General features: G+C 33.3%; 1 protein-coding gene across 3 annotated transcripts in view; it reads right to left on the bottom strand.

Moving 5' to 3' along the window:
* The window catches only part of LOC135845613 (probable G-protein coupled receptor CG31760), a 425,069-nt gene that overhangs the window by 3,283 nt on the left and 394,230 nt on the right, over positions 1-27,556 (bottom strand). The window contains exons 12-13 of one of the 3 annotated variants that reach the window (XM_065364296.1): positions 20,135-20,329; positions 17,837-20,058 (exon numbers count right to left, since the gene is read on the bottom strand). In XM_065364296.1, coding sequence (XP_065220368.1) covers positions 19,948-20,058; positions 20,135-20,329 — 306 coding nt within the window. In that variant the 3' untranslated portion in view covers positions 17,837-19,947. Of the gene's footprint in view, positions 1-17,836; positions 20,059-20,134; positions 20,330-27,556 lie in introns of those variants that run through there. The other 2 variants (XM_065364297.1, XM_065364298.1) reach the window with 2 other exon arrangements.

Below are 27,556 nucleotides of genomic sequence, written 5' to 3'. Positions count from 1 at the left end.
GATTGATAAAGCCATTTATCAGCAATTTTTAATAAAAAAATCAGCACTTGTCAGCACATAATGCAATATGGGTATCATTTTGAAGGATTTTCACATCTCTATTAATTTCTATTGCTTGAAAAATTATTTTAAACAGTTTAGAATGATAAGTACACTCAAAAAAGCATTAAAATTATAAAAATTACCTATCAAAAAATAATGAATTTTGAAATTTATCTAAAACGCACAAAGAAGTGTCGAAAATTACTCAAAAAAAAATCAATGAAAATTATTTTTAAAAAGTAAATAATTTAGTAAAAAATGACAAAATTTTGTGAAAAATCGTTCAAATTTCTCAAAATATGTGAATGAAGTGCTAAAATTGATGAAATTTTAATGAAATTTGACCAAAATTATAGGAATTTTCACTTTTTGGTGAAAAATCAGCACAAAATCAGCAAATGTCACGTATCAGCACTGAAAAACAGCACAGGTGCTGATGTGACTTTGAAATCATCACATTTGCTGATAAATCAGCACGCCTGGCAGCACTGCGGCCAACTCGTTGCATATGTGGATAGGGTTTATTTGTGCATATATTCTGCAAGCAAAATTACCTGCCCTTCGGGCAGGGAACAGAATTTAATACGTGTACGTACTGAAGTAACCTTCAAATTTTTATGAAGATACTAAGTACATATTTATCTAGTAGGTATATAGGCTAATAAGGAAAGAAAATCTCGCAAAATACCATACTGGTAGTTGTTGAGAAATTATAAAAAATTGATAATTTTTGACATTTTTGTCATTTTTTGGCTACATGGTAAAATTTGAGATTTCATCCTAAGTTCTCGAATTCCGGATGACATTTTTGAAAATCCAAAGTCCAGTGTCATATGTTCGTATATCTACCTTCCAACTTGAGTCTATGATCAAAATTAGAATTTGTGCGATTCGAATCGCAGAAATGAATCGCGAATCAATTTTGAATCGGATTCAGAATCAGACTCTGAATCGTATTCAAAACATTTTATCAATTTACTCATCTTTCCAATCAGTGGGTTCAAGTCATTTTGTAGCCTCCATCGATTTTTTTTAGATCCTTCAGCTGATTTTTGAAATTTTAAACAAAATTTCATCGAATGGGTTTAGAAAGCCAACATTCAATCTGCAAACTGATTTTAATGCCCTGTGAAATCTAGTGCAAGTGCTTTCAACTCGTTTTGAAGCTTCTAGTTACTTTTTGGTCCTTCAAGGTCGACATACACGAAACTATAGGGAAAGTTATTGATCAGGTAGACCTCCCTTGCCAAATTTTTTAAATCTTGAAAACATTTTGCCAAACCTGACAAATTCGTTAAGTTTTGTAAATTTTTAGTCTCAATAAAGGGATTTATTTACCAGAAAAAAAAATGTTTTTTACTTCTCAAAATACAAAATTTTGAGAGCTTTTGCCCTAAATTTGATTGGGTCTTTTTGCTTATGTTTTTTAAAACTGAAATTTCTACAAAAAATCAGTCAAATTTTTAAATTTTCAAGTCAAAAAGTACATACAATTTTTCCCATAAAAAAAACATCGTTCTGCTCTCAATCTCAACCATCAAAATGAAAATTTTCAAAAGCTTTTGCCCTCGCTATTCATGGCTCAATTTGTTTGATTATTATATTTTTATTTACAAAATGAAAAGTATTTTTTTTATTTATATCTAAGTCATAATAGGCTAATATGAATGTAACCTAATTACCCACATAGATGCATCAAATTTTTAGTCTTAATAAAGGGATTAAATTGCCGACTTTTTTTGAACTTAAAGCACATTTTTGGCTCAGGCCTGTTCGTTTTTTTTTTTTCAAAATCACTTTCTAAAAATCTATTAATTTATTCAAATTCAAGAAAATAGGTAAATAAACTTCTCACATAGAATTTTTTTTTTACAATTCTAAGAGCATTTACCCTCACTTTGTTTGGGTCTTTTTGCTTTCGTTTTTTAGAACTGAAATTTCTACAATGAATCACTTAAATTTTGAAATTTTCAAGCCAAAAATAATATGAAATTCTTCCCATAACAAAAACATTGTTCTTTCCATTATCAAAATTAAAATTCCCAAATTCCATCTTCCTATAGGTACATGAGATGAATCACTTAAATTTTGAAATTTTCAAGCCAAAAAAATTAAATTCCATAACAAAAACATTGTTCTTTCCATTATCAAAATTAAAATTTCCAAATTTCATTTTCCTATTTATTCTAATGTTAATCGACAAATTTTTGGTTGATTCCACCCACCCCCCTTCCCAGACAATGCCTTTTTGAGAATTTGGAAAAGTTTTCATCTGCTGGAATACCTACGTTTTTCCAGTTATAACAAAATGAGAGCAGGATTCGGCATACATTTTATTTTGAAAAAATTACAATTTTAATTCGATTAGGTAGGTAGAGGTACTTCAGAAGTAGAAATGTTCAACCGTGGTATATTTTAAGCTCAGTTTACTATTTTGATGATTTGTAGTGATTTGTAAAATGCTTAGCAAATCGGTAATATTTGGAAGCGAAATGAAAGCTCAAAGATATTTGTGACGTCATCAAAACGTTAAAGCTTAATTGCAGCTTTTTCAGGCGTCTAATCGCGAAAAAAATTTCAGTACAACCATCTACACATCACGCTGAACATTTTGAGTATTTTTTTAAAATTTTCCGTCCAGCAGTTTTGCAGTGATTGCGTTACAAAGAAAACACCACTTCAATTTATTAAGTATTTGAGTATTTTTTCAAAATTTTCCGTCCAGCAGTTTTGCAGTGATTGCGTTACAAAGAAAACACCACTTCAATTTATTAAGTAGATATTTCTAGGTCTGGACTTATAAATTTTTCAACTTTTTTTTTTTTTTTTAATGTTACAACATATAGGTATTTTTGAAAATCGATAAACATTATTTTGAACAGCAATGATGAATATTTTTAGATAAATTAATAAATGATTTGAAGAGTGATATCCTAAAACTAGCTTTGTCCATTTTCACAACTTTTCAGGAGAGAGGAAAAACAGTTTCCCTTTAAACGGGTAAATTGGCTTTTTAGGCGAGTTTAGCACTTTATTTGGGTGGATTTATGGTGTAGGAGTGTAGGTATACACTTCATCCACTAAATACTGCTGAAAAAAATTATAAAAATGGACAAACCGCATTTTGGAACATTACTTTTTAAAAATTTTTTATTGAATTGGCTATTTAGGTGAGTTCAACACCTCATTTTGGTAGGTTCATGATGTAGGAATGTGAGTTAATACTTCATCTACCAGGTACTGCTAAAAAACGCACTTCGATAAAAATGGACAAAGCGAGTTTTGGAATATCACTCTTCATTTATTTGGGTATTGTGAATAAAAAAAACTAAGCTAAAATTTTTTTATAATTAAGTGTGATGATTTTTTAAAAAATTAATTTCTTTTTTGCCGAAATACCCGCTGAAAATTTTTAATACTTTCATTTTCATCTTCAAAATTTGGTGCAAAGTCCTTTAAAAATACACAAAAAACGATCTGAATTTGGATATAAAATCATAAAATGTGTGTTAATTGATTTTTTCCCCATAAATTGCGTCATATTCTCATGTCATCAAAATAAAAAACACAGGACCAGGCCGGAACCGCTGCTAACGGCAACGCCGCATTTTTACGATTATCAGGCCCAGATAACGCATTGTTGTTATGGCGAAATGTACATTTTTGACTTTTTTCGTTAATTTCTTTTTATGGGGTACATTTTACTAAAATTTTCTTTAGCATGGCCGAAAGAAAATTAATTATTCTATCGAATGGTATATCTACTTATGAATTTTGCTTCGTAAGTAAGCTTATAAGTAGGGAAAATGTGTACAACAATTGTTGAAGGTCCTCTATTATCACTGATTGTAGCAATTATTTTCATGTAAATTATACAAATCTATACATCGTTGGAAAGAGCATAAAAAATGCTACCTTTTGAGCACTATAAGTGTTGAGTCACTTGTTACAGTATTTGAAATAATTGAATTCAAATTTTCAATCGAAGATTTTCTCAAAACTATGACAGATTATTTGAAACTCGTATTGTTCAAAATGTAGCGTTTTTTATCCTCTTTCCAATGATATATTAGTTTTATATAATTTGAATGAAAATATTCGGTGCAATTAGTGATAATAAGAGGACACCCAACAATCATTTTACACATATTCCGAGTTGATTAATAGTAAAATTGACTAAAATTCAACAATAAGTATACCATTCGATTGCAAATGTTATCCTCTTTCGATCTTATACAACAAAATTTTCATAAAAACGCTGTTAAAAATATTATTTAACGAAAAACAGTTTAAAATTGTATCAGGCCCATTTAAACGCATGTTATCTTTGGCGTGATTTGGGCCTGATAACATTGTTGCCAGATTTAGCGGTTCCGGCCTGTTAAATGAAGAGGGTCGTGAAAAACATGTTTCTCTTTGAATTTTTTTTTTTTTAGTGATTTTCAATGTGATTTTTATAAAATTTTTGCGAAATTTTTGGTTTATAGGTAGTTATTATATTAGTTGACTACGAAAATTTTCATAGTTATCATAGTTTACTACAAAAATTTTTATAGTTAGCATTGTTCACTATGAAAATTTTCAAAGTTACTATAGTTGACTATAATTTACTACGTTGACTACAAAAATTTATCATGGTAACTATAGTTGACCATGAAAATTTCCATAGTAACTATAGTTGACTTTAGTCAACCATGGTTTTTTTCCATACGGGAAGGACGATTTCTTTTTCCTCTGGAAACAAAACCAGATACAAAACGAATAAAAACATTGAATGAAACGCAACAAAAATAACGAAACGAATGATTTTCGAAAGTGTTTCAGTTTCTTAAAATTTTTTGGCTTTTCATGGCAAGTTTTTTTTTTTTTTTTTTTGCAAATTTCGGACAAATTTTGTTAAACCTTACCCATCTAGAGCTTTTCTCTTCCGTAGGTAGGTATTTGTTGATAAAAAATGAAAACTTCTGAAATTTGATTTGATTTAACTTGATTGATAATGGAGAAGGCAGATGTAAAGTATAATCCTCAAAATCAATCAAAACATGTCCACTATTTTCACTTTTTGCCTTTTTGAAGTGAAACGAAACAAAATGACACGAAATAACTTTTATGGATACATAACGAAACAGGAGAAAGGAGAACTTTAGCTCAGAGAACGATACGAAATGGAACGAAACGTTTTTGTTTCGTGGCCAACACTGCCAACCACCCTGAATTTAAGTAACTTATACCTACATTTTTAACAAAAAGTCTCAGAAAATTGAAGAGCTCATTTGCAAAAGTAGTCCTTGTCAGTTTGCCTCTTAGAACCTTGCACTCCCTTGCACCTGTAGCCAAGTGCGGAGATCATATTGCGATGATAAAATAACCATCAAGTTGGTCTACCTCGAGTAGCCCAGTGAGGAATGGCGATATAGAGTCTACATTCATGGGTACGCTCAAGGGAGAGCTTGGAAGTTGCACAGGTTTTTAGGGGAAAAATGTCAAGGGCTAATTTTGCAATGAGCTCCTCAATTGTAATAAGGTGAAGGATACCGACCTTTGAATCACCCAAAACTTTCAACAACATATACTGAACTAACTGAACTGACAAAAGTGGACAAGAGCTATAATACAAATTTCCCATTTTTGCACCTTTTTAGGGGAAGCAAAATGAAAATTGCTGTTCCTCATCCTGTCCTGTTCTCCAGAAAAATTCACTTTTCCTAGTTATTCCCCCTACTTTTTTAATGCATCCCAACAACTATTGGGAAATAGTATATTACATACACAAGAGTTGAACTGGAATTATAACATACTGAGACACACTGAGTGCAGATATCCCGAAATATCAATAATATCCCATCACTAGAATTTTTAGGGCATACATCGCAAACGCACATTGAATTAAAAAACGAAATCGCATGTTTTTATCCTGCAAACATTAAGTATTGCGCATATATAATTTTGTTGTTGCATATATTTTGCATATTTTGGTCATAAATGCATAAAACGTCACATTTTCAGCATTTTTTGTGCGTATTTCCGCATTTTTACACAATTTTCTTCATTTTTCTGCATATTTTTTTTTAAAATGTTGGTAGGGGAGGTGCACTAGTTTGCGACAAGTTAAGGAAAAACCTGACTTCAATTGGCCGTTACTTTTGATAGAGTGAACCTATCTTAATTACTGAAGTTGTATTAGATAGAGTATTCTATCTAGTTTCACAATTAACCATTGAAAGATCTAATTTCTTTTTCGTTTTTTTAATAATTTCAATTATTTTGAAAAAAGTGCAAATGCACTAGTTGGTGACACCAAATTGCTAGTTTTTCGACATTCTGTACTAGTTTGTGACATTCACTTGGACTAATTATTTCGACAATTTGTACTAGTTTGTGACATCAACTATTGATAAGAAATGGGATAATTTTTACATTTTATGATTCTATCACGTGTTTTTCTGTTTTAAATCTAATCAAATTCAATTGTGAAGCAGTTGATAAGTAAAATAGTAGGTAAATGCCTATTTTCAAATTAATTTTTATACCTAGGTAGTAATTATCAACAATTACTGCACTTATATAATGCTCAAATGATTATCAGTGTGTTGCTTTTTATTTTCGGAAACTGCTTGAAAGAAATTAATAACTACCTAACTACCAACTAAGTACTTACTGATATTAGATAATTTTGTGGTGTCATCACATCATCATATTGGATTAAGGTACTTGTTGATACATTAAAACAAAATATCTATCTTCCTCAAGAGAACAGGAAGCCAAATCAACAAACAGTGTGGACTGTGGAATAATAAGATTTAATCATAGTATTATCATTTATCATCAACAAGGGACCAGCGGGTCCGCTGATCCAAGATAGTTTTTGCGATTGCGTTTTGTGTTTTTTTCATGAGAAATCATAATTTATTCAACTCAACTAGTGAGTAAAAGTGATTTTCAACGAATTTTGAGGTGTATTGTGAATTGTCCGAGCAAAACGAGGGAAATAAATAGGGCTAGGATTTTTATGATAATGCTTTTTTTTTGTAGCAACACCCTATACGGCATAAATATATTTTCTTTGCGTTTCATTCCATTCTGAGGCGAATAGTGAAAGTTGATAGTGCTTTTTTTTGCTTTTTTTGGGTGTAAATGCTTCAAAATGCTTATTTTGGGCAAAAAGGCTGAAATTTTGCTTTTTTGGGGCTTTTTTTCGTCGTTAGCGCTTTTTTTTTGGTAAAAATTGGTAAAATGAAGAAATTAGTTCCAAAAATACAAAAATTTATCAACTTTTTGCACATTTTTGAAAAAAAATAGTTCTTAAAAAAAGATGAGTTCAAAAAAACAAGGAAGGAAAAACTGAAAAATAACAGATTCAGTTTTCATTTTTCAATTTTTATTTTATTTTATTTTTTATTGAATTTTTAGTTTCAGTTTTTCTCCTTTTTTTTCTTCTTTTCGTCTTTTAGTTCATTTTGGTTCAAGTTGTACACATATTTAAAGGAGGTATCTTGCTCGGTTTGAAAAAACCTTCATTTTGATACGTAACATGATAGGATTTGATAGCGCTTGTTTTTGCTTTTTTCTTACATTTTTCTTGCTTTTTTATAGCGCTTAAAACGTGTTTGATAGCGCTTAAAAATCCTAGCCCTAGAAATAAACCTCAAAATTCGTCGAAAATCACTTTTACTCCCTGGTTGAATAATAGGGCGGGTCGAAAAAAAACGTAGGTCTCAGAATTTTCTGAAATTCACGTATGTGGTTCCTTTTGAGTTGAAACCACCCCAAAAAATTTTTTAGCCCCCCGCGGCACCATGGGGCTGAGCCACGTGGCCTCAAAGTGGGGCCATTTTGGCTGAAAATTCACGTTTTTCAGGTTTAAAGCTCCAAAATCGATTTTTAAAATTTACGGGTAGCACTCAATTTGTAGAGTTTGAGATGCTGAATCTCCCTGTGGAGTTCATTTTTTGTTTCGGTGGTCGCTTACGTCCGCGCAAATTCGTTGAAAGTATGAAAATTGCTGATTTTAAGGTGTCAGGAAAACGTTTCCGCGAATTTATGCCCAAATGGTGTTTTGTAGGGGGACATATCGATGTAGTAAGTTGTATATGTAGTCAAGGGGTTGAATTTAGAATCATCAATATGCCCTCAGATCGCTGATAGGGTACACGATTTAACTTTTGTACAACATTTTAGGATTTGATAAATTTGAAAATTTCATCAGATTGCTTCTACCTATTTTTTTCGAATGTTTTCAAAAAAATTTTCATTTCATTTTTCAAACATTCAATTTTGAATGAGATATGTATCTTGGAAGTACACAAAACATTTTTTGAAAAATGTGAAAATACTTACCTAATTCAAAAATATGAAAAAATGATAGACCATCAAAAAACGACAAAAATCGAAAAAAATTGAGAAGCATCAATTTGATGCCTAAAGTGGAATCGAAAAAGGATTTTTGTGGTCTTTGAGTTTTTTTCCCAACTTTTTTAGGGTAATTTGTACTTTGAATTTTGAAAAAAAAATCTGTTTTTTTTTGGCTCAATTTTGACAATTTTCATGACACTTTCTGCAGTTTTGACAAGTCATCATTCAATTTTGAGAATTTCCGATTAATTCTTGCTAGGTACTTTTCAATAAACCAAGCAGTCAGTGCAAAATTTTACGCGAATGAGACATTTTCTCAAATTTTAGTCGTTTTTTGATTGTCTTATCACATTTTTTTCATAAAAAGGTTTTGCGTATTTCCAAGATACATATCTCATTCAAAATCGAATGTTTGAAAAATGAAATGAAAATTTTTTTGAAAACATTCGAAAAAAAATAGTTAGGTAGAAGCAATCTGATGAAATTTTCAAATTTATCAAATCCTAAAATGTTGTACAAAAGTTGAATCATGTACCCTATCAGCGATCTGAGGGCATATTGATGATTCTAAATTTAACCCCTCGACTACATATACAACTTACCACATCGATATGTCCCCCTACAAAACACCATTTGGGCATAAATTCGCGGAAATGTTTTCCTGACACCTTAAAATCAGTAATTTTCATACTTTCAACGAACTTGCGCGGACGTAAGCGACCACCGAAACAAAAAATGAACTCCACAGGGAGATTCAGCATCTCAAACTCTACAAATTGAGTGCTACCTGTAAATTTTAAAAATCGATTTTGGAGCTTCCCTATTGACAATTTCAAGTGGCAGAATGCTAGCAACAGTGCTAGCATGACCATGCTAGCACCGGTGGCACCATTTTGAACACCTTTCCTAGCATATCTGCTAGCAAACTGTTGCCAGCACAATGCTAGGAAAATTGTACTAGCACCACGCTAGCAGTATTTTTCTAGCATTATGCTAGCGACGATTTGCTAGCAGATATGCTAGTACAGGTGTTCAAAATGGTGCCAATGATGCTAGCATAGTCATGCTAGCATATTTCTAGCATATGCTGGCATGCAATTGGCATTATTCTAACAGGGGGACTAGCATTATACTAGCATCAGTTTGCTAGTAGATATGCTAGTGCAGGTGTTCAAAATGGTGCTACTGGTGCTAGCATGATAAACTGAATGATTAGTTTGCCAACTTCACTCTCCTTAATTTAAACAAGAAACTATATTGAGCTTATATTCGACTTGACTACATACTTCATCTATAAGAGAAGTTAAATGTATCATGATCAAGAACAATGCTAGCAATTTGCTAGCATTATGCTAGCACTTGACTGCTAGCACCTGGATAAGAAGTCTTTTAACAAAAATCCAGCACAATGCTAGTACTTTGACTGCTAGCTTTACCAAGGTTAGAATAGCGCTAGCAGTAGAGTAGTGCAAGTTTATCAGTGATTGTCTTTCTAGCATGTAACTAGCAGATTGCTAGCATGCCTTTTGCTAGTTCACCTCATGCTAGCACCATTCCAGGGTGCTAGCAATGCACTAGCAATATGCTAGTAGTGACTGCTAGCTTTACTCAGTGGTTAAACTGCTGGCCTGCCTTCTGCTAGTTCACCTTATGCTAGCACCATACCAGTTCTATGCTAGGATGAATTTTCCAATAAAATGTCTGCTGGCAAAGTGCTAACACCATTCTAACTGGTAATCTGCTAGTTGATACCATGCTAGCACCGTGCTAGTATTCTGCTACTAATGCTAGCATTCTGCTAGTAAAATTGTCAATGAGATAATTATTCTGCTAGGATTCATTAGTGTATGGCTAGTGTACTTTTTACGAGCTCATATCATGCTAGCAACATGGTAGCTTTATGCTAGGAGAAACTGCCAGCATTGCTCGGTAATTATGACGCTAGGATATAACTAGCATATTGCTAGCATGCATTGTGCTAGCTCATCTCAGGCTAGTATTATGGTAGAATTTTGCTAGCAGGAACTGCTGGGATCACTCGATAATTATGGTGCTCGGTTTTAACTAGCATATCCCTAGCGTACATTTTGCTAGATAATTTCACATTAGCAATATGATAGCATCATGCTAGCAGGGACAACTGGCATTATACTAGGTAATTATGAGGCGAGGGTTTAACTCGCACATTGCTCACATACATTTTGCTAGCTCACCCCATGCTAGCAATATGATAGCATCATGCTAGTATGAACTGCTAGCGTCACTTTGTAATTAAGGGGCAAGGGTTTAACTAGCATATTGCTAGCATGCATTGTGCTAGCTCATCTCATACTAGATATATGATAGCATTTTGCTAGCGGGAAATGCTAGCTTCATTCGGTAATTATGTTGCTAGTGTGCAGCTAGCTCATTGCTAGCATACATCTTGCTAGTTTGTATCGTGCTAGTAATAAGCTGGCATTTTGCTAGCATGTTGTGCTAGTTCATTTCACGCTAGCATAACACTAGTATCATGCTAGTTTCCTGCTACTCATGCTAGGTGGGTGCTACTAATCCTAGCATTCTGCTAGTAAAATTGTCAATAGGGTTTAAACCTGAAAAACGTGAATTTTTAGCCAAAATGGCCCCACTTTGAGGCCACGTGGCTCAGCCCCATGGTGCGGCAGGGGGCTAAAATTTTTTTGGGGTGGTTTCAACTCAAAAGGAACTGTTGGCAAAATTGGTCTTGTAATGGTAACGGTATCGATAGTAATCGATAACTTTTTATTTTATTTAAATACAAAATAAAAATTCGTTTTCGCGAGTATGAAATTCTGTTTACCCGTAATATAAATATCGTTGGTTGCGAGCCGTGTGGATTTTATCCTCTTTTCGTAAAATCGCGTAATTGTTGGCTATTGTTTTTTTGTGTATGTTAAAAAGTTAAAATCGTCATGTACGTATATCCGACTCGTTATTATTCTGTTAATTGTCTTGAAGGAAAGTTATATTGTCGAGCTTAAAGCTCTGTAAAGTTTTGTTGTTGTTACCTTCGGGTCAACGACCTGTATTTAAAAATAAATATTTTTATTTTTAAATTTTCGAAAGATGTTTTTGTTATTTTGAGTAATTCGTCGATATTGTTTTGAGTAGTCAGAGTTATCGTTTCGTGTGTTGAGCGATTTCTCGTTCAGGAACCACATATGTGAATTTCAGAAAATTCTGAGACCTACGTTTTTTTCGATCCGCCCTATTGAATACATCATGAGAAGGGAACTTTTTGTTTTCAACTTCGCCGTTTTGTATCATTGTCATTTGGCCATTGGCATATGAAAAAAGGGACCTTTACAAATTGCTAAAATTTAATAAAAGAAATAAGAAATAACTTTTGTTACGAGAGAGAGAGAGAATAGTGACGAAATAAGAGACACAGGTGATTTCCGTTCAACGGTAATAATTAATACGATTAAATTTATTTCGGTACCGAATAACAAGATAAAATAATATTACAAAGTAAAGAGCAGTGTTGCCAATTTACAGAGAACCCAAGTCCCAACATACACCCCCATAAATTAGGCAAATCTGATAAAAATAATTACAAAATTCGATCGAATAAAATTAATGTTAAAAATTAAAATCAAGTAAAATGAACGTACAAACGTAATAGCTGACATCGGCAAATGAAATGAATCGATAAAATTAAAATAATGAACAAATCGCAAATGCGAGAAAAATACATTGCAAAATCGCACATCAAATACAAAAGGCGAATATCAACATTACAAAAATCGCACATCAAATACAAAAGGCGAATATGACAAAATCGAGACAAATTTGAAATAAAATAATGGGCATAATTAATTATACAAATGCACAAATAAATAAATGCACGAATCAATCAATCAATAAAACTTACGATAAATAAGCAATTGGGTAGAATGGTTACTAGGTTAGACAGAATCGAGTTTGAGAAAATGTAGAAATTCTACAAAACAAATACCAACGAGACTTTTAGTCAGACCACCCATGTGAAAAAATACCATTGGTTTTCAATAATACCATAGGTTTTTTCGTAATACTTATGGTTTACCATAGGTTTATAAGCTCACCATTAGTATTAACTCAATGGTTTTTAAATTACCAATGGTTCCTACATTCACCATACAGTAAACATAATGGTTGTTTAATCACCAATGGTTTATCAATTTACCATAAGTAAAAACCATTCATTCAAAACTTGAACCAATGGTTCACCATAGGTTTCTAATTAACCATTGGTATAAACTCAATGGTTTCTTGAAAACCATTGGTTTTATTTTGGAAAACTGCAGTTTTCTCAAAAAGGAGGGCAAAACAAGATTTTCAAGTGTAAGAAAAGCAAAATTTCAAGTAATTTTCTGAAAATTTCATTTTTATGCGGGGAAGATGGGATAAAATTATTAAAATTATGCTTAAGAAAAGCGGATACCTGTTTGATTATTTTTTTGTAATTTTAAAGATATTTTTACATTATTTTAGACATCTCTTGAGAGAATTATTCACAAATTTTGTATTTTTTACCAATTTTGATCATTTTGAACTGTTGTTGTGATATTTTGAGCTACAATTTTTTGTAAAATTTTGTACAATTTTTATTTTATCACGCATTTTTTAATAAAAAACTAAGTTTATGATTTGATAATTGAAAAATTTCACAAAAGATTGCTTAAAATACCACGACAACATTTCAAAATGATCAAAGTTAGTAAAGAAATACAAAATTTGAGGAAAATTCTCTCAAAAAATGCTTAAAATAATGTAAAAATGTCTTCAAAATTACAAAAAAAATATCAAAATGGTATTGTTCGAATGAAATTATTCTGTAGAAATTATTTAATGTTCTCTGAAATTTTTAAATTTGTGTTGAGTAAGTAAATTGATGATGAAGTTTGTTCTTTACAAGAAATTTCTAAGTTCAATTTTAATATGCATGTAAATTCAAAAATTGCCACTATCTTCATGAAGCAAGGTGGCCGAGTAGGTAGAGCAGATGGAAAAACGAATGGTAAATGAGTAGACTGCAGAGGACGCGGGTTCAAACCCTACCTGGGGCACAAATTTTTTTAATTTAGAAAAATTTCAAAATGGAATTTTAGTGCTTCATTTTACTGGGAAAGTGCATTTTAGCAATTTTTGACTATTTTGGTACATAGAAATGAAGAAAACTCCAGTTTTTAAAAGGAATGGTTTTAAACCATTGGTAAAATACCATTGGTAAATGTGTCCGAAAATACTATATGGTTTTGTACCATTCGTTTCTCTATGAAAACCAATGGTATTTTTTCACATGGGCATCTGCTTGTTGATCGACAGAACCAACGTGAATTAGCGAAATGACACCGGATTCGACGTATTGATTCACAAAATGATATCGAACATCTAAATGCTTAATTTTTCGATTATTCTTAAAATTTTTTACAACATGGATCGCACTCTGACTATCAATATACATAGGAATAGGATAATCTAATCGAAAACGAATGTTGGTGAATAAATTGACCAACCAAATAACTTCACTCGTAAGGACAGATAAAGAAACGTATTCTGCCTCCGTAGAAGAAAGAGTAACGATCGATTGTTTCTTAGAAGACCATAAAACCGGATTACCAAAAACCTTTATCAAATTCCCAGAAATTGACTTCCGATTAGATTCATTTGCAAAATCGGCATCACAAAACGCTTCGACAGGTATATTATCTACTAAATCAAACCTCAACCTCCTATTTGAAGTAAACTTCAAATACCTAAGTACATTGAGTAAGTAATTATAATGCGCTTCGGTTGCCTTATCTTGGAATCTACTGAATAACGAAATTGCGTAACATAAATCTGGTCTACTTCCCAGCATAATATACATCAAACTACCCAAAAGCGACCTATACGAATTGTTAGTAATCAACGGTCCTTTCAAATTCTCCAAAATAGAGTATAGGCGATTTTCAACTGGCTGTTTGATCGGATAACAGTTCAACATACCATAATTACTCAAGACTTTCTCAATCAAGGCAGACTGATCAATAAATAATTGCTTTGACTCACGATCATGAGTAATATTCAAATTCAAAAAATTCTTCAACGATCCGAGATCTTTCAAACTGAATTTCGAAGACAAAAGAGAAACGAAATTATCAATCACTTGAACAGTTCTGCCTGCGATAAATAAATCATCAACGAATACGATGAGTAAAATATCCATATTAAAATACAAACAATAATCGGCATTCGAATGGCTCAAACCTAACGACTCAAGGTATTCAGTCAACTCATCATACCACTCTCTTGAAGATTGTCTCAAACCGTAGATAGTTTTGAATAACCATAAACACAGATTCTTGGCAGCTGGTGTGCCGAATAATGGATGACCTTCAGGTATCAATATATAAATGGTTTCTTTCAAATGACCGTACAAAAATGCAGTATCAATATCGACATGACGAGTAAACCAGCCTAATTTCAACACTAACGCCAATAAAATTCTTATTGTTACCAAACGCGCAACCAGAGAATAAATATCATGAAAATCTACACCGGGTCTCTGTAAAAATCCTCTCGCTACTAGACTAGCACGAAAAACATTGTTTGCTTTTTTCTGGAACACCCAAGTAGTGTCTAACATATGCGCATTGCTAGGTCTTTCAACAACATTCCAAACTTTTAATTTTTCCATAGAATTAATTTCCCTATCAATCGCCAATTTCCAGTTTTCAGAGTCATCAGACTCAAGAGCATCACTGTATGACAAACTTTCAGCAGACAAGGCACATAAATTCAACTCGTAATCGTTCAAATAAGAAGGCTGTTTCACATTACGTTTCGGATGATGAGATAAACTAGAGGTAGAGGGTTCGGAGAGAGGAAGGTTATCTTCAGGACTGGTATGATCAGTATTATGAGTAGAGAACGGAGTATCAGTAACTTGAGGGGTAGTGGGAGTATCTTTCAAGTACATACGAGATTCATCGAATATAACATCACTACTATTCACAACTTTATTTTCAACAAAATTAAACAATAAAAATCCGTTGGATGCATACCCGATAAAGCAACATTTCACACTCTTATCATCAAGTTTTCCATCACGCTTCACATCTGGCAAGTGAACAAAACCAACACAGCCGAATGGTTTCAACTTGGAATAATCTGGGAAAAACCCATACCAAAGTTCGGCAGGAACTCGATCATTATTTGGTATTCTATTGAAAGAATATACAACGGACTCAAACCTGAACTTTTCAAAACAGCGCGAGTGCGCTCACAATAGGTTCGATTAATTCTTTCACTCTTACCGTTGCTCTCAGCCGAATAAGCAGTAGTAAATTCGTGAAAAATTCCCTTCTCTCTACAAAAATCACGAAATTCATCCGAAGAATACTCTCCACCATTATCACTCCTTAAACGCTTCACTCTCTTACCCAATAAATTTTCAGCTAAAGCAACAAACTCCTTGAACTTGGAAAGTGTCTCTGACTTGTTTTTCAACGTATAAACATGAGAAAAATTACTAAATTTGTCTATAAAAGTAACAAAATATCTTTCAGGTATTGGAGAGTTGGTTATTTCGCAAACATCAGAATGTATCCTGAACAAAATTTCCCAAGCACGATTCGTTGGCTTATAATTTGATGACTTTGACAAAGAAATGCGAGGTCTTCAAGATTGTTTCGATGTTTTACAATCATCGCACATAGATAACGACTTCAAAGAATTCTGACTAAAAACGCCCTGTTCAGCCACAGATTTCATTTCAGCCTCGCCTGGGTGACCTAGACGCAAATGCCACAAATCAGAACTAGGTACACTCGATAATAAAGCTTTTTCCTTCGAAGAATGACTGACCAAATCAAACTCAACAATATATAATTCGTTCACTAATCTTCCAGAAGCCAAAGTAATACCATTTTTAGCAATCAAAGGCTGACTATTCTGAAATGTAACAGCAAAACCAGATTTTTCCATACATCGAACAGAAAACAAAGTATGAACTAATTTAGGCACATAATAGACGTTTTTAATTTTACAAATAAAACCCTTATTCGTTCTAACTGTCAAAGAACCACATTTTGTTGCTTCCAAACTACGACCAGCCTCAGCAATTCGCACTTTGATAAGTCTCAAAAGTTCAATAGAATTTTCTAAAATATCTAAGTTTACCATGTGCCTTGTGGCACCACTATCTAACGCTCCAACAACTTTACCAGAACTACAACAATCAAAATCTGTAGAATCACTAATGGTAATAAAAGCAAATTGGTCAGATTCAGTTTCAGCTTGGCCTAAATTCGAACTAACAGATTTGTTCTTATTTTTTAGCTTAAAACAATCGTTCTTGACATGGCCAGGTTTTTTACAGTAATTACAACGAATATTACGATTATTTTGACCATTAGCTGAATTACCATGACTATTACCACGATAATTCCTATTATTATTTCTACTCCTACTATAATTATTACGATTTTTACCATTATTTCTAGAGTGATTACTATTATCGTTACCGGAATGACCACTAAAAAATGCGCCGTTTACAGGAGGTTGTTCCTCTTTTGACTGGATATTACTTTTTTCAGGTACAGGTATCGACGTCGAGGATGATTTACTCGCTATTTTGCTTTTTAGATTTTTGGTCTCGAAGCTGGATAATTGAGCGGTGACATCTTCCCAAACTAGATTATGTAACATCTGGAGCGGAGTAGTTATAGGAGAGAACTCAGTGGGCATACTATCCAAGTATTGAAGGATATATTCACGTTCAGTCACGCCATCATTGAGCTCTTTTAGCTGATTGACTGCGGCACGATATTTTAGAGTAAAATCTGCAAGACTTTCAGTACTTTCCAAACTGTACCTATACTCGTAAACTTCATTTCGCAAACGATTCCTTTTTATTTCGGATTTTTCTTGGAAGGTGGTTTTTGTCGTATCCCACATAACTTTTGCCTCTGTTTTGCTGCTGATCAGGCTCAAGTATCGATTACTGACATATGAAATTATGATCTCCATGGCTAGATCATTCTTATCTTCCCAGGCTTGGTCACGTCTACAGGCAAGGGGAATAGCATTATTCACAACATCCCAGGCTTTCTCCTTCTTTAAAACCATTCTAACACGAACACTCCAGGCTTCATAGTCCACACCATCGAAAGGTTGGATATTTCGATGAAAATTACCGCCGCATTGACTTGCCATAGCGAATTAAAATATATCAAATATTCGCGAATTACAGAGAAAAATATCGATCAAGTTAAAAACAAATCCGATGACACCAGAGAAAATTACTTCAATAAAATTCCATAAAACATGACTAAAAAATTCAAGAACGCGCAAAGTTTGACTAGAAAAAATTCAAGCACGTTAAAACTGAGCACCATAACCTATGTTACGAGAGAGAGAGAGAGAATAGTGACGAAATAAGAGACACAGGTGATTTCCGTTCAACGGTAATAATACGATTAAATTTATTTTGGTACCGAATAACAAGATAAAATAATATTACAAAGTAAAGAGCAGTGTTGCCAATTTACAGAGAACCCAAGTCCCAACAACTTTGACAACAATTCTGTGTTTCAACTGTCATTAAACTACACGAAAAATATGAAAATGTAATTTATTTCAGTTTATAAATTCAGTCTCGCAATCGGTTTCTACAAATACTAATCGTTGATTGGTTTTATAGAAACGCTATTCTCTGATTGGTTATATTTTCAAATACTGTATGCTAATTGGCTATTGGCTTTTGGCAATAAGTTTAAAATTCACGATTTTCATGTGTTTGAAAAAAGTGAAAACAATATAGTTTTTCACGACCAGTGCAAAAACTATAAAAATTTAATGCGTCACAAACTAGTACGTATGTTTTGTATTCACTAGGACTAATTTGCGACAATGTCAAATTAACTAGTAGGTACATTTACAAATTAGTTGTACTAGTTGCGTTAGTTTGGAAAATACTCATTTTCAAATTATAAAATTATTAAATACATCCTTTTTTCCATTTTTAGAGGCAGAAGCTACCCTATGAACCAAGATTCACCTCATACCCTATTGACGGTAGGAAAGGTGTTCAAAATGGTGCAACCAGTGCTAGCATGGTCATGCTAGCACTGTTGCTAGCATTCTGCCACTTGAAATTGTCAATAGGGTAATACCAATTTGTGACTAAGAAGTAAAAATTTGAAAAATTGCGGTTCACTCATGTTTCTAACTAGAAACGGGTGTTTTTTTCTTGACTTGTAACGTTGTCAACTTTGAACCACATTTTAAATAGGAAAAAACTATCACAGAATAAAAGTTGAGATTGTATTAGTAAGGTAATGATGTGAAATTACCATAAAAAATAAAATACCACTATTTTTAGCTGATTAAAACTAGATATTCAATATTTCAAACAGAAATGTCACGAACTAGTACCTTGTCGCGAACTAGTACACATCCCCTAAGATTTTCAAAAATTTTATTGTTTTTTTTTCCTCAAAGAAGCGCCACTACGGAAAAATGCTAAAATATATTTTTTTTAAAAAATTCTCAAAAAATAAATATTTTTCCAGCAAAATGTACCAGATTTAAAATTACGAGGAGAGATTACCGTTCTTGATTGTTTGAAAATTATTGAAAAATAATTACTGGATTACAGTTATTTTGAAATGTTCAGATTTTAGGAGTGAATTACCAAAGAAAATACTTAGGCCTTCGTGTTGTTCTACTACATAGAAAAATGCTTTCTTTAGATATATGCATATTGATCTTGCATATTTTTGCATTTTTTTGAAAATGAATGCATAATTATGTCATATTTCAGCCACAATAAACGTAGGCCTATATTTTATGCGTATATTCTCAAGTTTTTCGTGCATACGAATCCGTTCTCTATGAATAAGAATATTATGCATCATTAACGCAACGCAGATTGCCGCTATCAATAGGTATTCTTTTATATTCTACTTTTCGTAGGGTTTTCTAAACTGTTAGTCGAAAAAGTAGTTTGTACGAATATTCTTGCAATTTCTGAAAAAATGTCGAGACTATGACAATTTTAGTAAGAAAAAGAGCCTTTTGAAAATTATTGACAAAAAAGTCGTAGTTTCTAGACAATTTAAAGCGAAAAAATTAGAATTTTTCCCAAAAAGTAAGAATTTGCCATTTTTTCAATTTGTTAGTGAAAAAGTGAAACTTTTTAACGTTTTTTGGTTAAAAAAATGAGATTTTATGAGATTTTTTTTGAAAAAACGACTTCTCGTCAGTTTTTGAAACAACGAGAATTTTCCACAATTTTAAAAAAAGAAGCAAAAAGTGAAACTTTTCTTTTTTGAAACTTTTATCAAAAACGCCAGGTTTTTTGAAATTTTTTGGTAAAAAAAAAAAAAAAACGAGACTTTTTTAGTAATTATTAGCAATTTATGTATTTACTTTTTCAAAGGCAACCTACTGTGCGTACATGTGCTGTTTTTAAAAAACATTTTACCATTTGCGGCATTTTTTGTTGCTCTAGCGATGCATAATTTTTATGCATTTGCGCTAATGACACATAAGTAAATTCATTTACGCTTCCGATGTGTTTTTTGTTAGGTAATTAGCGCTTGCGATGCATGCCCAATTTTTATCTTTCAGTGTTTCCAATAATTGTTTAAAATGTTTTGCATGTAATTCTTCCTACAAATACATGTATGTATATAGACATAAGTTGACGCTACGTAGGTAGGTACTAGGTAAGTATTCTGAGTAGTACCCTCACTTGAATATCGTGTTCTGTCATTATATCAACACCTCTTGATATGTTTATCAAACTGCTTGATGGAAATGCTCCGGAAGCACTTGAATTAGCTGGTTTTGATGAGAATTTAGTATTTGTTGATAGTTTTATAATATCAGTAGCACTTGAGCCATGTCTTTCTCTACCATGTCCTTTGAACACCATATAAGCCTGAAACAAACCATGAAAAGTACATATAACATTTGCTCACCTGTTACAACTTTGAAAAAATTACTTCAATTGAAATAATTATGAAACACGGTAGGTACCTACTACCTACTTTACCTAGTCTATTGCATTTTTTTTATCAAAATCAACTCGTTTTCCAACATACTGGGTGACCAAGCATAATGGGTTTTGATATGTTCTGATAAGCCAAAAAGGGAAAAAAATTCACCTAAGTAAAAATTGGAAAATGGAATAACAATCGAGAAAAAGTGCTTTCAAATTATTGTTTCAATAATGCAAAATGAAAGATTACTTCGTGTTTCATTGAAACAATCACTCAAACGCCCATTTACATGATTATTTAATTTTTTAATATTCATAATGGGAATTTTCTCTCCTTTTTGATAACATCAAAATCCTTTATTCTTGGCCACCCCGTACTAAGAACCCGAGTTCTCTGTTAATTTTTAAACACATTTTGAGCAGAAAAGAAATGGTTTTCTATGTGTTAGTTCAGTGGCAAACTGTAAGTAAGCGGCAAATTATGATAAAGCTTTGAAATTTGGTATGATGAACAAGGACACCAAAAGAAAATTTTTAAGCCTGGGAGGCAATCGCCAAGTCCCATAGGAGGGGAATGGGGGTGATTTGGGCGGAGGGTTCAACCCCACATTTTTCCAAATGGGGCTAACGGGGCGATGTTGGTGTCAATCTCATATGATTGAACCCCTCTGAGTTTGAAAATACCATTACTTTCAAAATCTGAGGAAGAGATATGCCTCAAATTTGAGATTTTCTGAGTGAAGTTTTTGCATTTTCCTCAAAAATACCCCAAAATTACAGTTTTTCAACCCTAGACGATACGCTGACTTTCCATCGACATTTTTATGGTCATTTTCGGATTCTACAGGTCAATTACAATGCGAACTGACCATCAATACTTTCGCATACCTCTACCATGGGTGTACAGAGGGGTCTAAAGGGGTTAAAAATTGACATTTTTTCGGCATTTTCTCGCAAAAATCGGGGTTTTTGAACTGTGCGCCGGATACACTTAGCGGGAGAAGGTTCCAATGTCGATTTTCGAATATAAAGCAAATTCCATCGAATAAGACTCAGAGGCACTTTTTACACCCCTCCTGGGAGGTAGTAGAGGGGGTCAAATTTGACCCTTATTTTGCTTATGTTGAATCAATTTTAAAAATGTAATCAACGTAAGTGTACATTTTCTTACTACCGAGGTAATGATGTATGTATCAATGTTTTTTGTACCGTCGAACCCAAATTTGCAATCATTTTTTCGATTCCAAGGGAAGGGGGTGAGACCATAAATAGGGGATGTAGGTCTATTTTTCACAAAAAATCCACATGTATATCAAAATGTAGTTTTCAATGATGCTGATTTCAGAAATGCTATCAGTTTTTCATTTTGGTCAATCCCAAGGAGTGATACAGCATTCGAGAGGTGGGGTATGAAATTTTTCACAAAAATGTCAAAAAATCGCCATGTACATCAATCTTTTTCTTTCAATTACGTTTTGTGTTCCGGCTCAGTGGGAGTCTGAATAAATAATCCGATTATTCATGGTATTTACGCGAGTGTCTTGTGATGAGCGGATATGCCCTGCTCGCCTATGTAGTTATTCATGTAATCTTTTTATGAGTGTGGCTTATGGTAATAACCCTGTAGGAGGGGCCATAAGCTACGTAACGTACTCGCGATCCGAGCCTCGCTCCCTCATAGAAAATCACTACTAGCGACTTCAAAAAATTACTAACGTTTCTGAAAAAGTTACTAGTGATACCGAAAACGTTACTAGCGCTTGTACTGACGCTACTAGCGACCAACTTGACACTACTAGCGACCAACTCGACACTACTAGCGACCAGCTCGACACTACTAGTGACCAGCTCGACACTACTAGCGACCAGCATGACGCTACTAGTGACTGACTCGGCGCTACTAGCGATCAGCTTGGCACTACTAGCGACTTTCTCAACACTACTAGTGAATGATTTAACGCTACTAATGACCAAGCCGACACTAGTAACGATTAAACTGACGCTACTAACAGCTATGGCAGGTACCTACAATTAGTGAAAAATTTAAATTAAAGAATTCCCAAAAACCATTTTTTTTTTGAAATTATGAATTATTGAAAAGTTTCCGCTTGGGCCAGATCATTTTCCTTTTTCTTTCTTCGACCAAAATTAGATAGTATAGCAAAATTGACTTCTCACATCACAAATAATGCTTTTTTACTTGATTTTTTTTTTAAAAAGGGGTCCTCTGCTGCATTTCAGTCAAACTACCAGAAATCCTCAATCTAAAACTCCCTTTTTTTCACCAAATATCTGGAAACAATCATTTAACATTTCAATTTTTTGCATACATAGAAATTATATCCTGAAAAAAATGAAGAATTGTCAATTGTCAAGAGCTTTTGTCATGGCTTGCTCAGTTGCTCGGCCCCATTTATATTTTTAAAATTCGGAGAGGGAGGGGAGGGGAGGGGAGGGGAGGGGAGAGGAACGGAAAAAAATCCCCATGATTTTTGCGAATAAAGCCTAAATTTCAGTCGAAAAATGAAAAAAAATCGAGGTACCAGCCCCCTTGGAGGGGGAAAGGAGGGGAGAGGAATGGAAAAAAGTCCATTTTTGCGAATAAAGCCTAAATTCCAGTCGAAAAATGAAAAAAAATTTCGAGGTTCCAGCCCCCTGGGAGGGGGGAACGAGGGTTAGGGGACGAGGAAGGGTCCATTTTCGCAAAGAAATATCAAATACGAGTGTGTGATATCCATTTAATTTTTATCTAGAAATATTAACACACCAAAAACTCAGTTTTAATTTTGTAAAAAATCATCAAACTTGAAATTTTTTAAAGTCCAGAGTGCTAAAAATTGCATATAAATGTTTCAAACACCTCACCTTCTAACTTCCTCGGTGGCCTAGTTGGTTAGGCAAGTGACTAGAAAGTGAGGGATTGCAGGTTCAAACCCCACCCCAGGCATGAAATTTTTTTGATTTTCAAAATTTTTTTGGGGAGAATTCGTTGTTCTAGGAGGGTCTACGAGTAAATAGCTGCCATTAACATGTTTTTGCCATGATTTTCAGTGCAAAATGCGCAAATTTGCGCGTGTCACTACTATTGACAAACGTTACTAGTCATTAGTAACGTCTGTCAGTAGTAGTGACGCTACTTGCCGAAAAAGTTACTAGTGTTTTTTTTTAGTAATGACGCTAGTAGTGATTTTCTATGAGGGCTGCTAGGATCGAGATGCTAGAAAAATCACTTGGTCCAGGACACTCGAGCTCTCCGGATCAATGTCACTCTTGGTAAATGTGTACAAAGCTGATACAGCTTGTGATTCGTGATATACCCATCTTTAGATGGTTCTTCTTGATTTCTTTTTATAACGCAACTTCGTTAAATCCTGCGTAAGTTTGCGGTACTTTTTTAGTCACTGGCCAGGTTACTCCGGACACCTGAGCCTTTGTCTCCACAAAAATGGATCTTCGACGCGTCCTGTCGATGCAACTAATATTTGGGGTCAGCACAGGAGAGGCAGGTAAAGTGTACATTGACAATGCGTACTTACTTATCTAAGGTAATCGTTTAATTCTTTTACTGGGGTTGCATTCGCCCTCACATAGTACCCTTTTAGTAATTATTGAGATGACGTCATAAATGTCATCTGAGTGCTTGCTATATTTTATGTCACAAAGTATACCTAGTATGCTGTATGCACTTTTGTGTTATTTACCTTGCTTTTTATTAACCCATTATAACGAATGCTAGGTGATGATGTGTTAATCACCTCAGCATTTGATATAGAAAGATTGTAACTACATCCTATTCTTTCCTATTATACTCACTTAATTATTAATTCTTGGGCTGTGCCCATGTGTATTTTAAGTCACCTACTCAGAGAGTTAGAAGATAGGTAGTTTTGTATTCAGTACCTATCTCACACACAGATTAATTATAAGTTTACTTGTAATTAGTTGGTATAATATGCTCAATTACTTGTTTTACACTAACATCTGTAAATAAAAACCATAAGAAATTGGTACGAGAAGGCTTTCTTTATTTATAGTATAGTAACTTCTCACTGTATACATTGAGGTAGAAAGGATTGCCTATTCTAGAGCTAGCCAGATATTTATTTGGAAAATGTTCCTTTTCAATGGAATATTTCTCAGAAAACCACCTTAGGAGAAAATTATCATAATTCCTTCTTCTAGCAGTCCCTCCCTCTCTCACTGCTACAGTCTAGTTACCAGATGAAAATTTTTTAGAATGAAAATTTTGACATCACAAATTTGTGCATCTTGAACATGATTAATTTTACAATTATTGACCTGTAGAATCCGAAAATGACCATAAAAATGTCGATGGAAGGTCAACGTGTCGTCTAGGGTTGAAAAACTGTAACTTTGGGGTATTTTTGAGAAAAATGCAAAAACTTTACTCAGAAAATCTCAAATTTGAGGCATACCTCTTCCTCAGATTTTGAAAGTAATGGTATTTTCAAACTCAGCGGGGTTCAATCATATGGGATTGACACCAATATCGCCCCGTTAGCCCCATTTGGAAAAATGGGGGGTTGAACCCTCCCCCAAATCACCCCCATTACCCTCCTATGGGACTTGGCGATTGCCTCCTAGGCTTAAAAATTTTCTTTTGGTGTCCTTGTTCATCATACCAAATTTCAAAGCTTTTTATCATAATTTTCCATTTATCGCCCAAAATATACATTTTGCCACTGAACTATAATTACTCTCAAATTAAATACGCACCAGCATTTAACGATCACAAGTATTTTATTCGACAATTAACACATATTATGTATAGAGGATGAATCCGGAGTCGTCTGGTTAAACTCAACTGTAGACTCGAGGAGACAAACAAAAAACGTTATTATGATAAGTTGCCTATCTTGTAAAATGAAGGGGCCACGTGCTCCGCAAAATCGGAAATTTACCCATTTTGAAAAATTCATCAAAAATAAGAAAATGTTTGAATCATTCAAATGATGCCCCTAATCCATAGTACTCGAGTGGACGAACGAAAAATGTTATTATGGCCAATTGCCTATCTTCAAAATTGAAGGGGCGAACGAGATTCAAAATTTCCAAAATTCGAGTGCCCCAAATTTGAGTTTTGAAATTGTGCTTGCCCCTTCAGTTTTGAAGATAGGCAATTGGTCATAATAACATTTTTTGTTCGTCCACTCGAGTACTATGGGTTAGCGGTATCATTTGAATGATTCAAACATTTTCTTATTTTTGATAAATTTTTCAAAATGGGTAAATTTCCGATTTTGCGGAGCACGTGGCCCCTTCATTTTACAAGATAGGCAACTTATCATAAAAATAACGTTTTTTGTTTGTCCCCTCAAGTACTATCTACAGTTGAGTTTAACCAGACGACTCCGGATTCATCCTGTATACTTGCTTGTTTTCACGTACCTACTACACTACGGCAGTAGATGGCATTGATAAATGAAAGTTGAACACAAGGAAGGTATCATAAATACATATTGCCGAGTGTTACTGAGTTACTGGGTGATAAAAATTATTAAGGAAACTGTGATACTTAGCCAGAAAGCTCAAATTTGAGATGTGGAAAGGTTTGGATAACAGGTCATCAGGTAAAATATAAAAAGTTTGAAAAGTTAATTAGGAAAGCTTCTAGAGCAATTCAAAGCTCAAAAAAGCTCAATAAGGTTGATTGAAAATTTATCACTTGGTAACACTGAACCTAGCAAAAATCTGTATGGCAAAATAATGTTTAGCAAATACAAGCAATCCGCAAAAAAATCTTTGGGAAAGAATTCCAATCCCCGCCCTCCCTATAAGGAAAGTTATTACAATTATGAAAATAGAGGTTGGAAATGAAAAATTACTTTAAAAAAATTAATAATAATAGCACCGAAATTTATTGATATACCTAAATACAGTATATCCCTGCCATTTAATACATTACTCCATAATTTAAGTATGAATGTAGATTTTGAAAATGTGGTTCATCGGTTAAGAAACCATTGTAAAAATGATGCATTAACTGTCAATGAAGGTACCCCGGTATTGATTTTTTTCTACTGATATTTTGATTTAAAAAAAAGCGAAGTAATTTTTTTAAACGCAAAAAAGAGCTAATCTTTTGGAAAAAAATTATTCGCAGAACATGGTATTTTTTGTTTTATTTACGTCAAAATTTTAGAGAAACAAAAGTACGTACCTATTATTTCTTTGTGATGAAAAAAATTCCAGATTGGATTACCTAACGTTGAAATTCATACCCTCGCTTTATTTTTTCCCCATCTTTAAAAACCATTATCTTATGATTCGTTTGTTGATCAGCGAGGAATACTCGAACATGAAAAAAAAACCATTTCATTTGAAAGGAAATAAAAATATTTTCGTTTTACATCAAAGAGCCATCAAAATATAACGAAATAAAGGGCAATTTGAATATCAAAGCTTAGTCATTCGCACATTATTTATTACCCGGTAAGCGGGAAAAAAAGCTCTTTTTATTTCTAAAATCCCCATGTGAAAAAATACTACAAGTTACTATAAAAAAAAAAAAAACTTGTAGTAAAACTATATGGTAATTTCATACACGTTTACTACAAGTTATGTACTTTACTATAAGTAACTCACTTATAGTAAAACTTGAACAGAATAATTTCATAATAATTGCAAAAAAAAAACGTGCTAGCGTGACAAAACAGTATGTGTTGAAGCATAAAAGGCATTTTATAGTGATAAATTTTCCAAAAATCAAAAAAAAAATTTCAAAATTTCGTCTTAGGCAGGGCTCAAACTCCCGACCTCCTACATACGTTGCTACTACTTCTACAACCTTAACCACTACGCCACCTCGCTACCTGACAATTGGGGGTTATTTGTGCATGTTATTCTATTTTTTAGGTGCGAACAGTGTGGACTTTGAAAATTTTCAACTTTTTTTTCAACTTTTTTTTTTTTTTTTTTTTTTTTTTTTTAATGTGTTACAACACAAACTAAATTTGAAACTTGATAAAAATAATTTGAGTACTTATAATGAATAATTTAAGGTGAATTATAAATTTTTTGGAACAATCATTACGTATGCAGAAAGTGATTCATTTAGGGAATTTTTTCCATTTTTAAATATAGGTTATACGTAGGTTTTTATTATTGTAATTTAACTTTTCAACAATTGCTAATTTTTGAACCGCT

The sequence above is a fragment of the Planococcus citri genome, chromosome 4, assembly GCF_950023065.1.
Source record: "Planococcus citri chromosome 4, ihPlaCitr1.1, whole genome shotgun sequence".
Classification (NCBI taxonomy): domain Eukaryota; kingdom Metazoa; phylum Arthropoda; class Insecta; order Hemiptera; family Pseudococcidae; genus Planococcus; species Planococcus citri.
The sequence above is the reverse complement of the archived record's forward strand: the minus strand, read 5'-3'. Positions and strand labels throughout refer to the sequence as shown.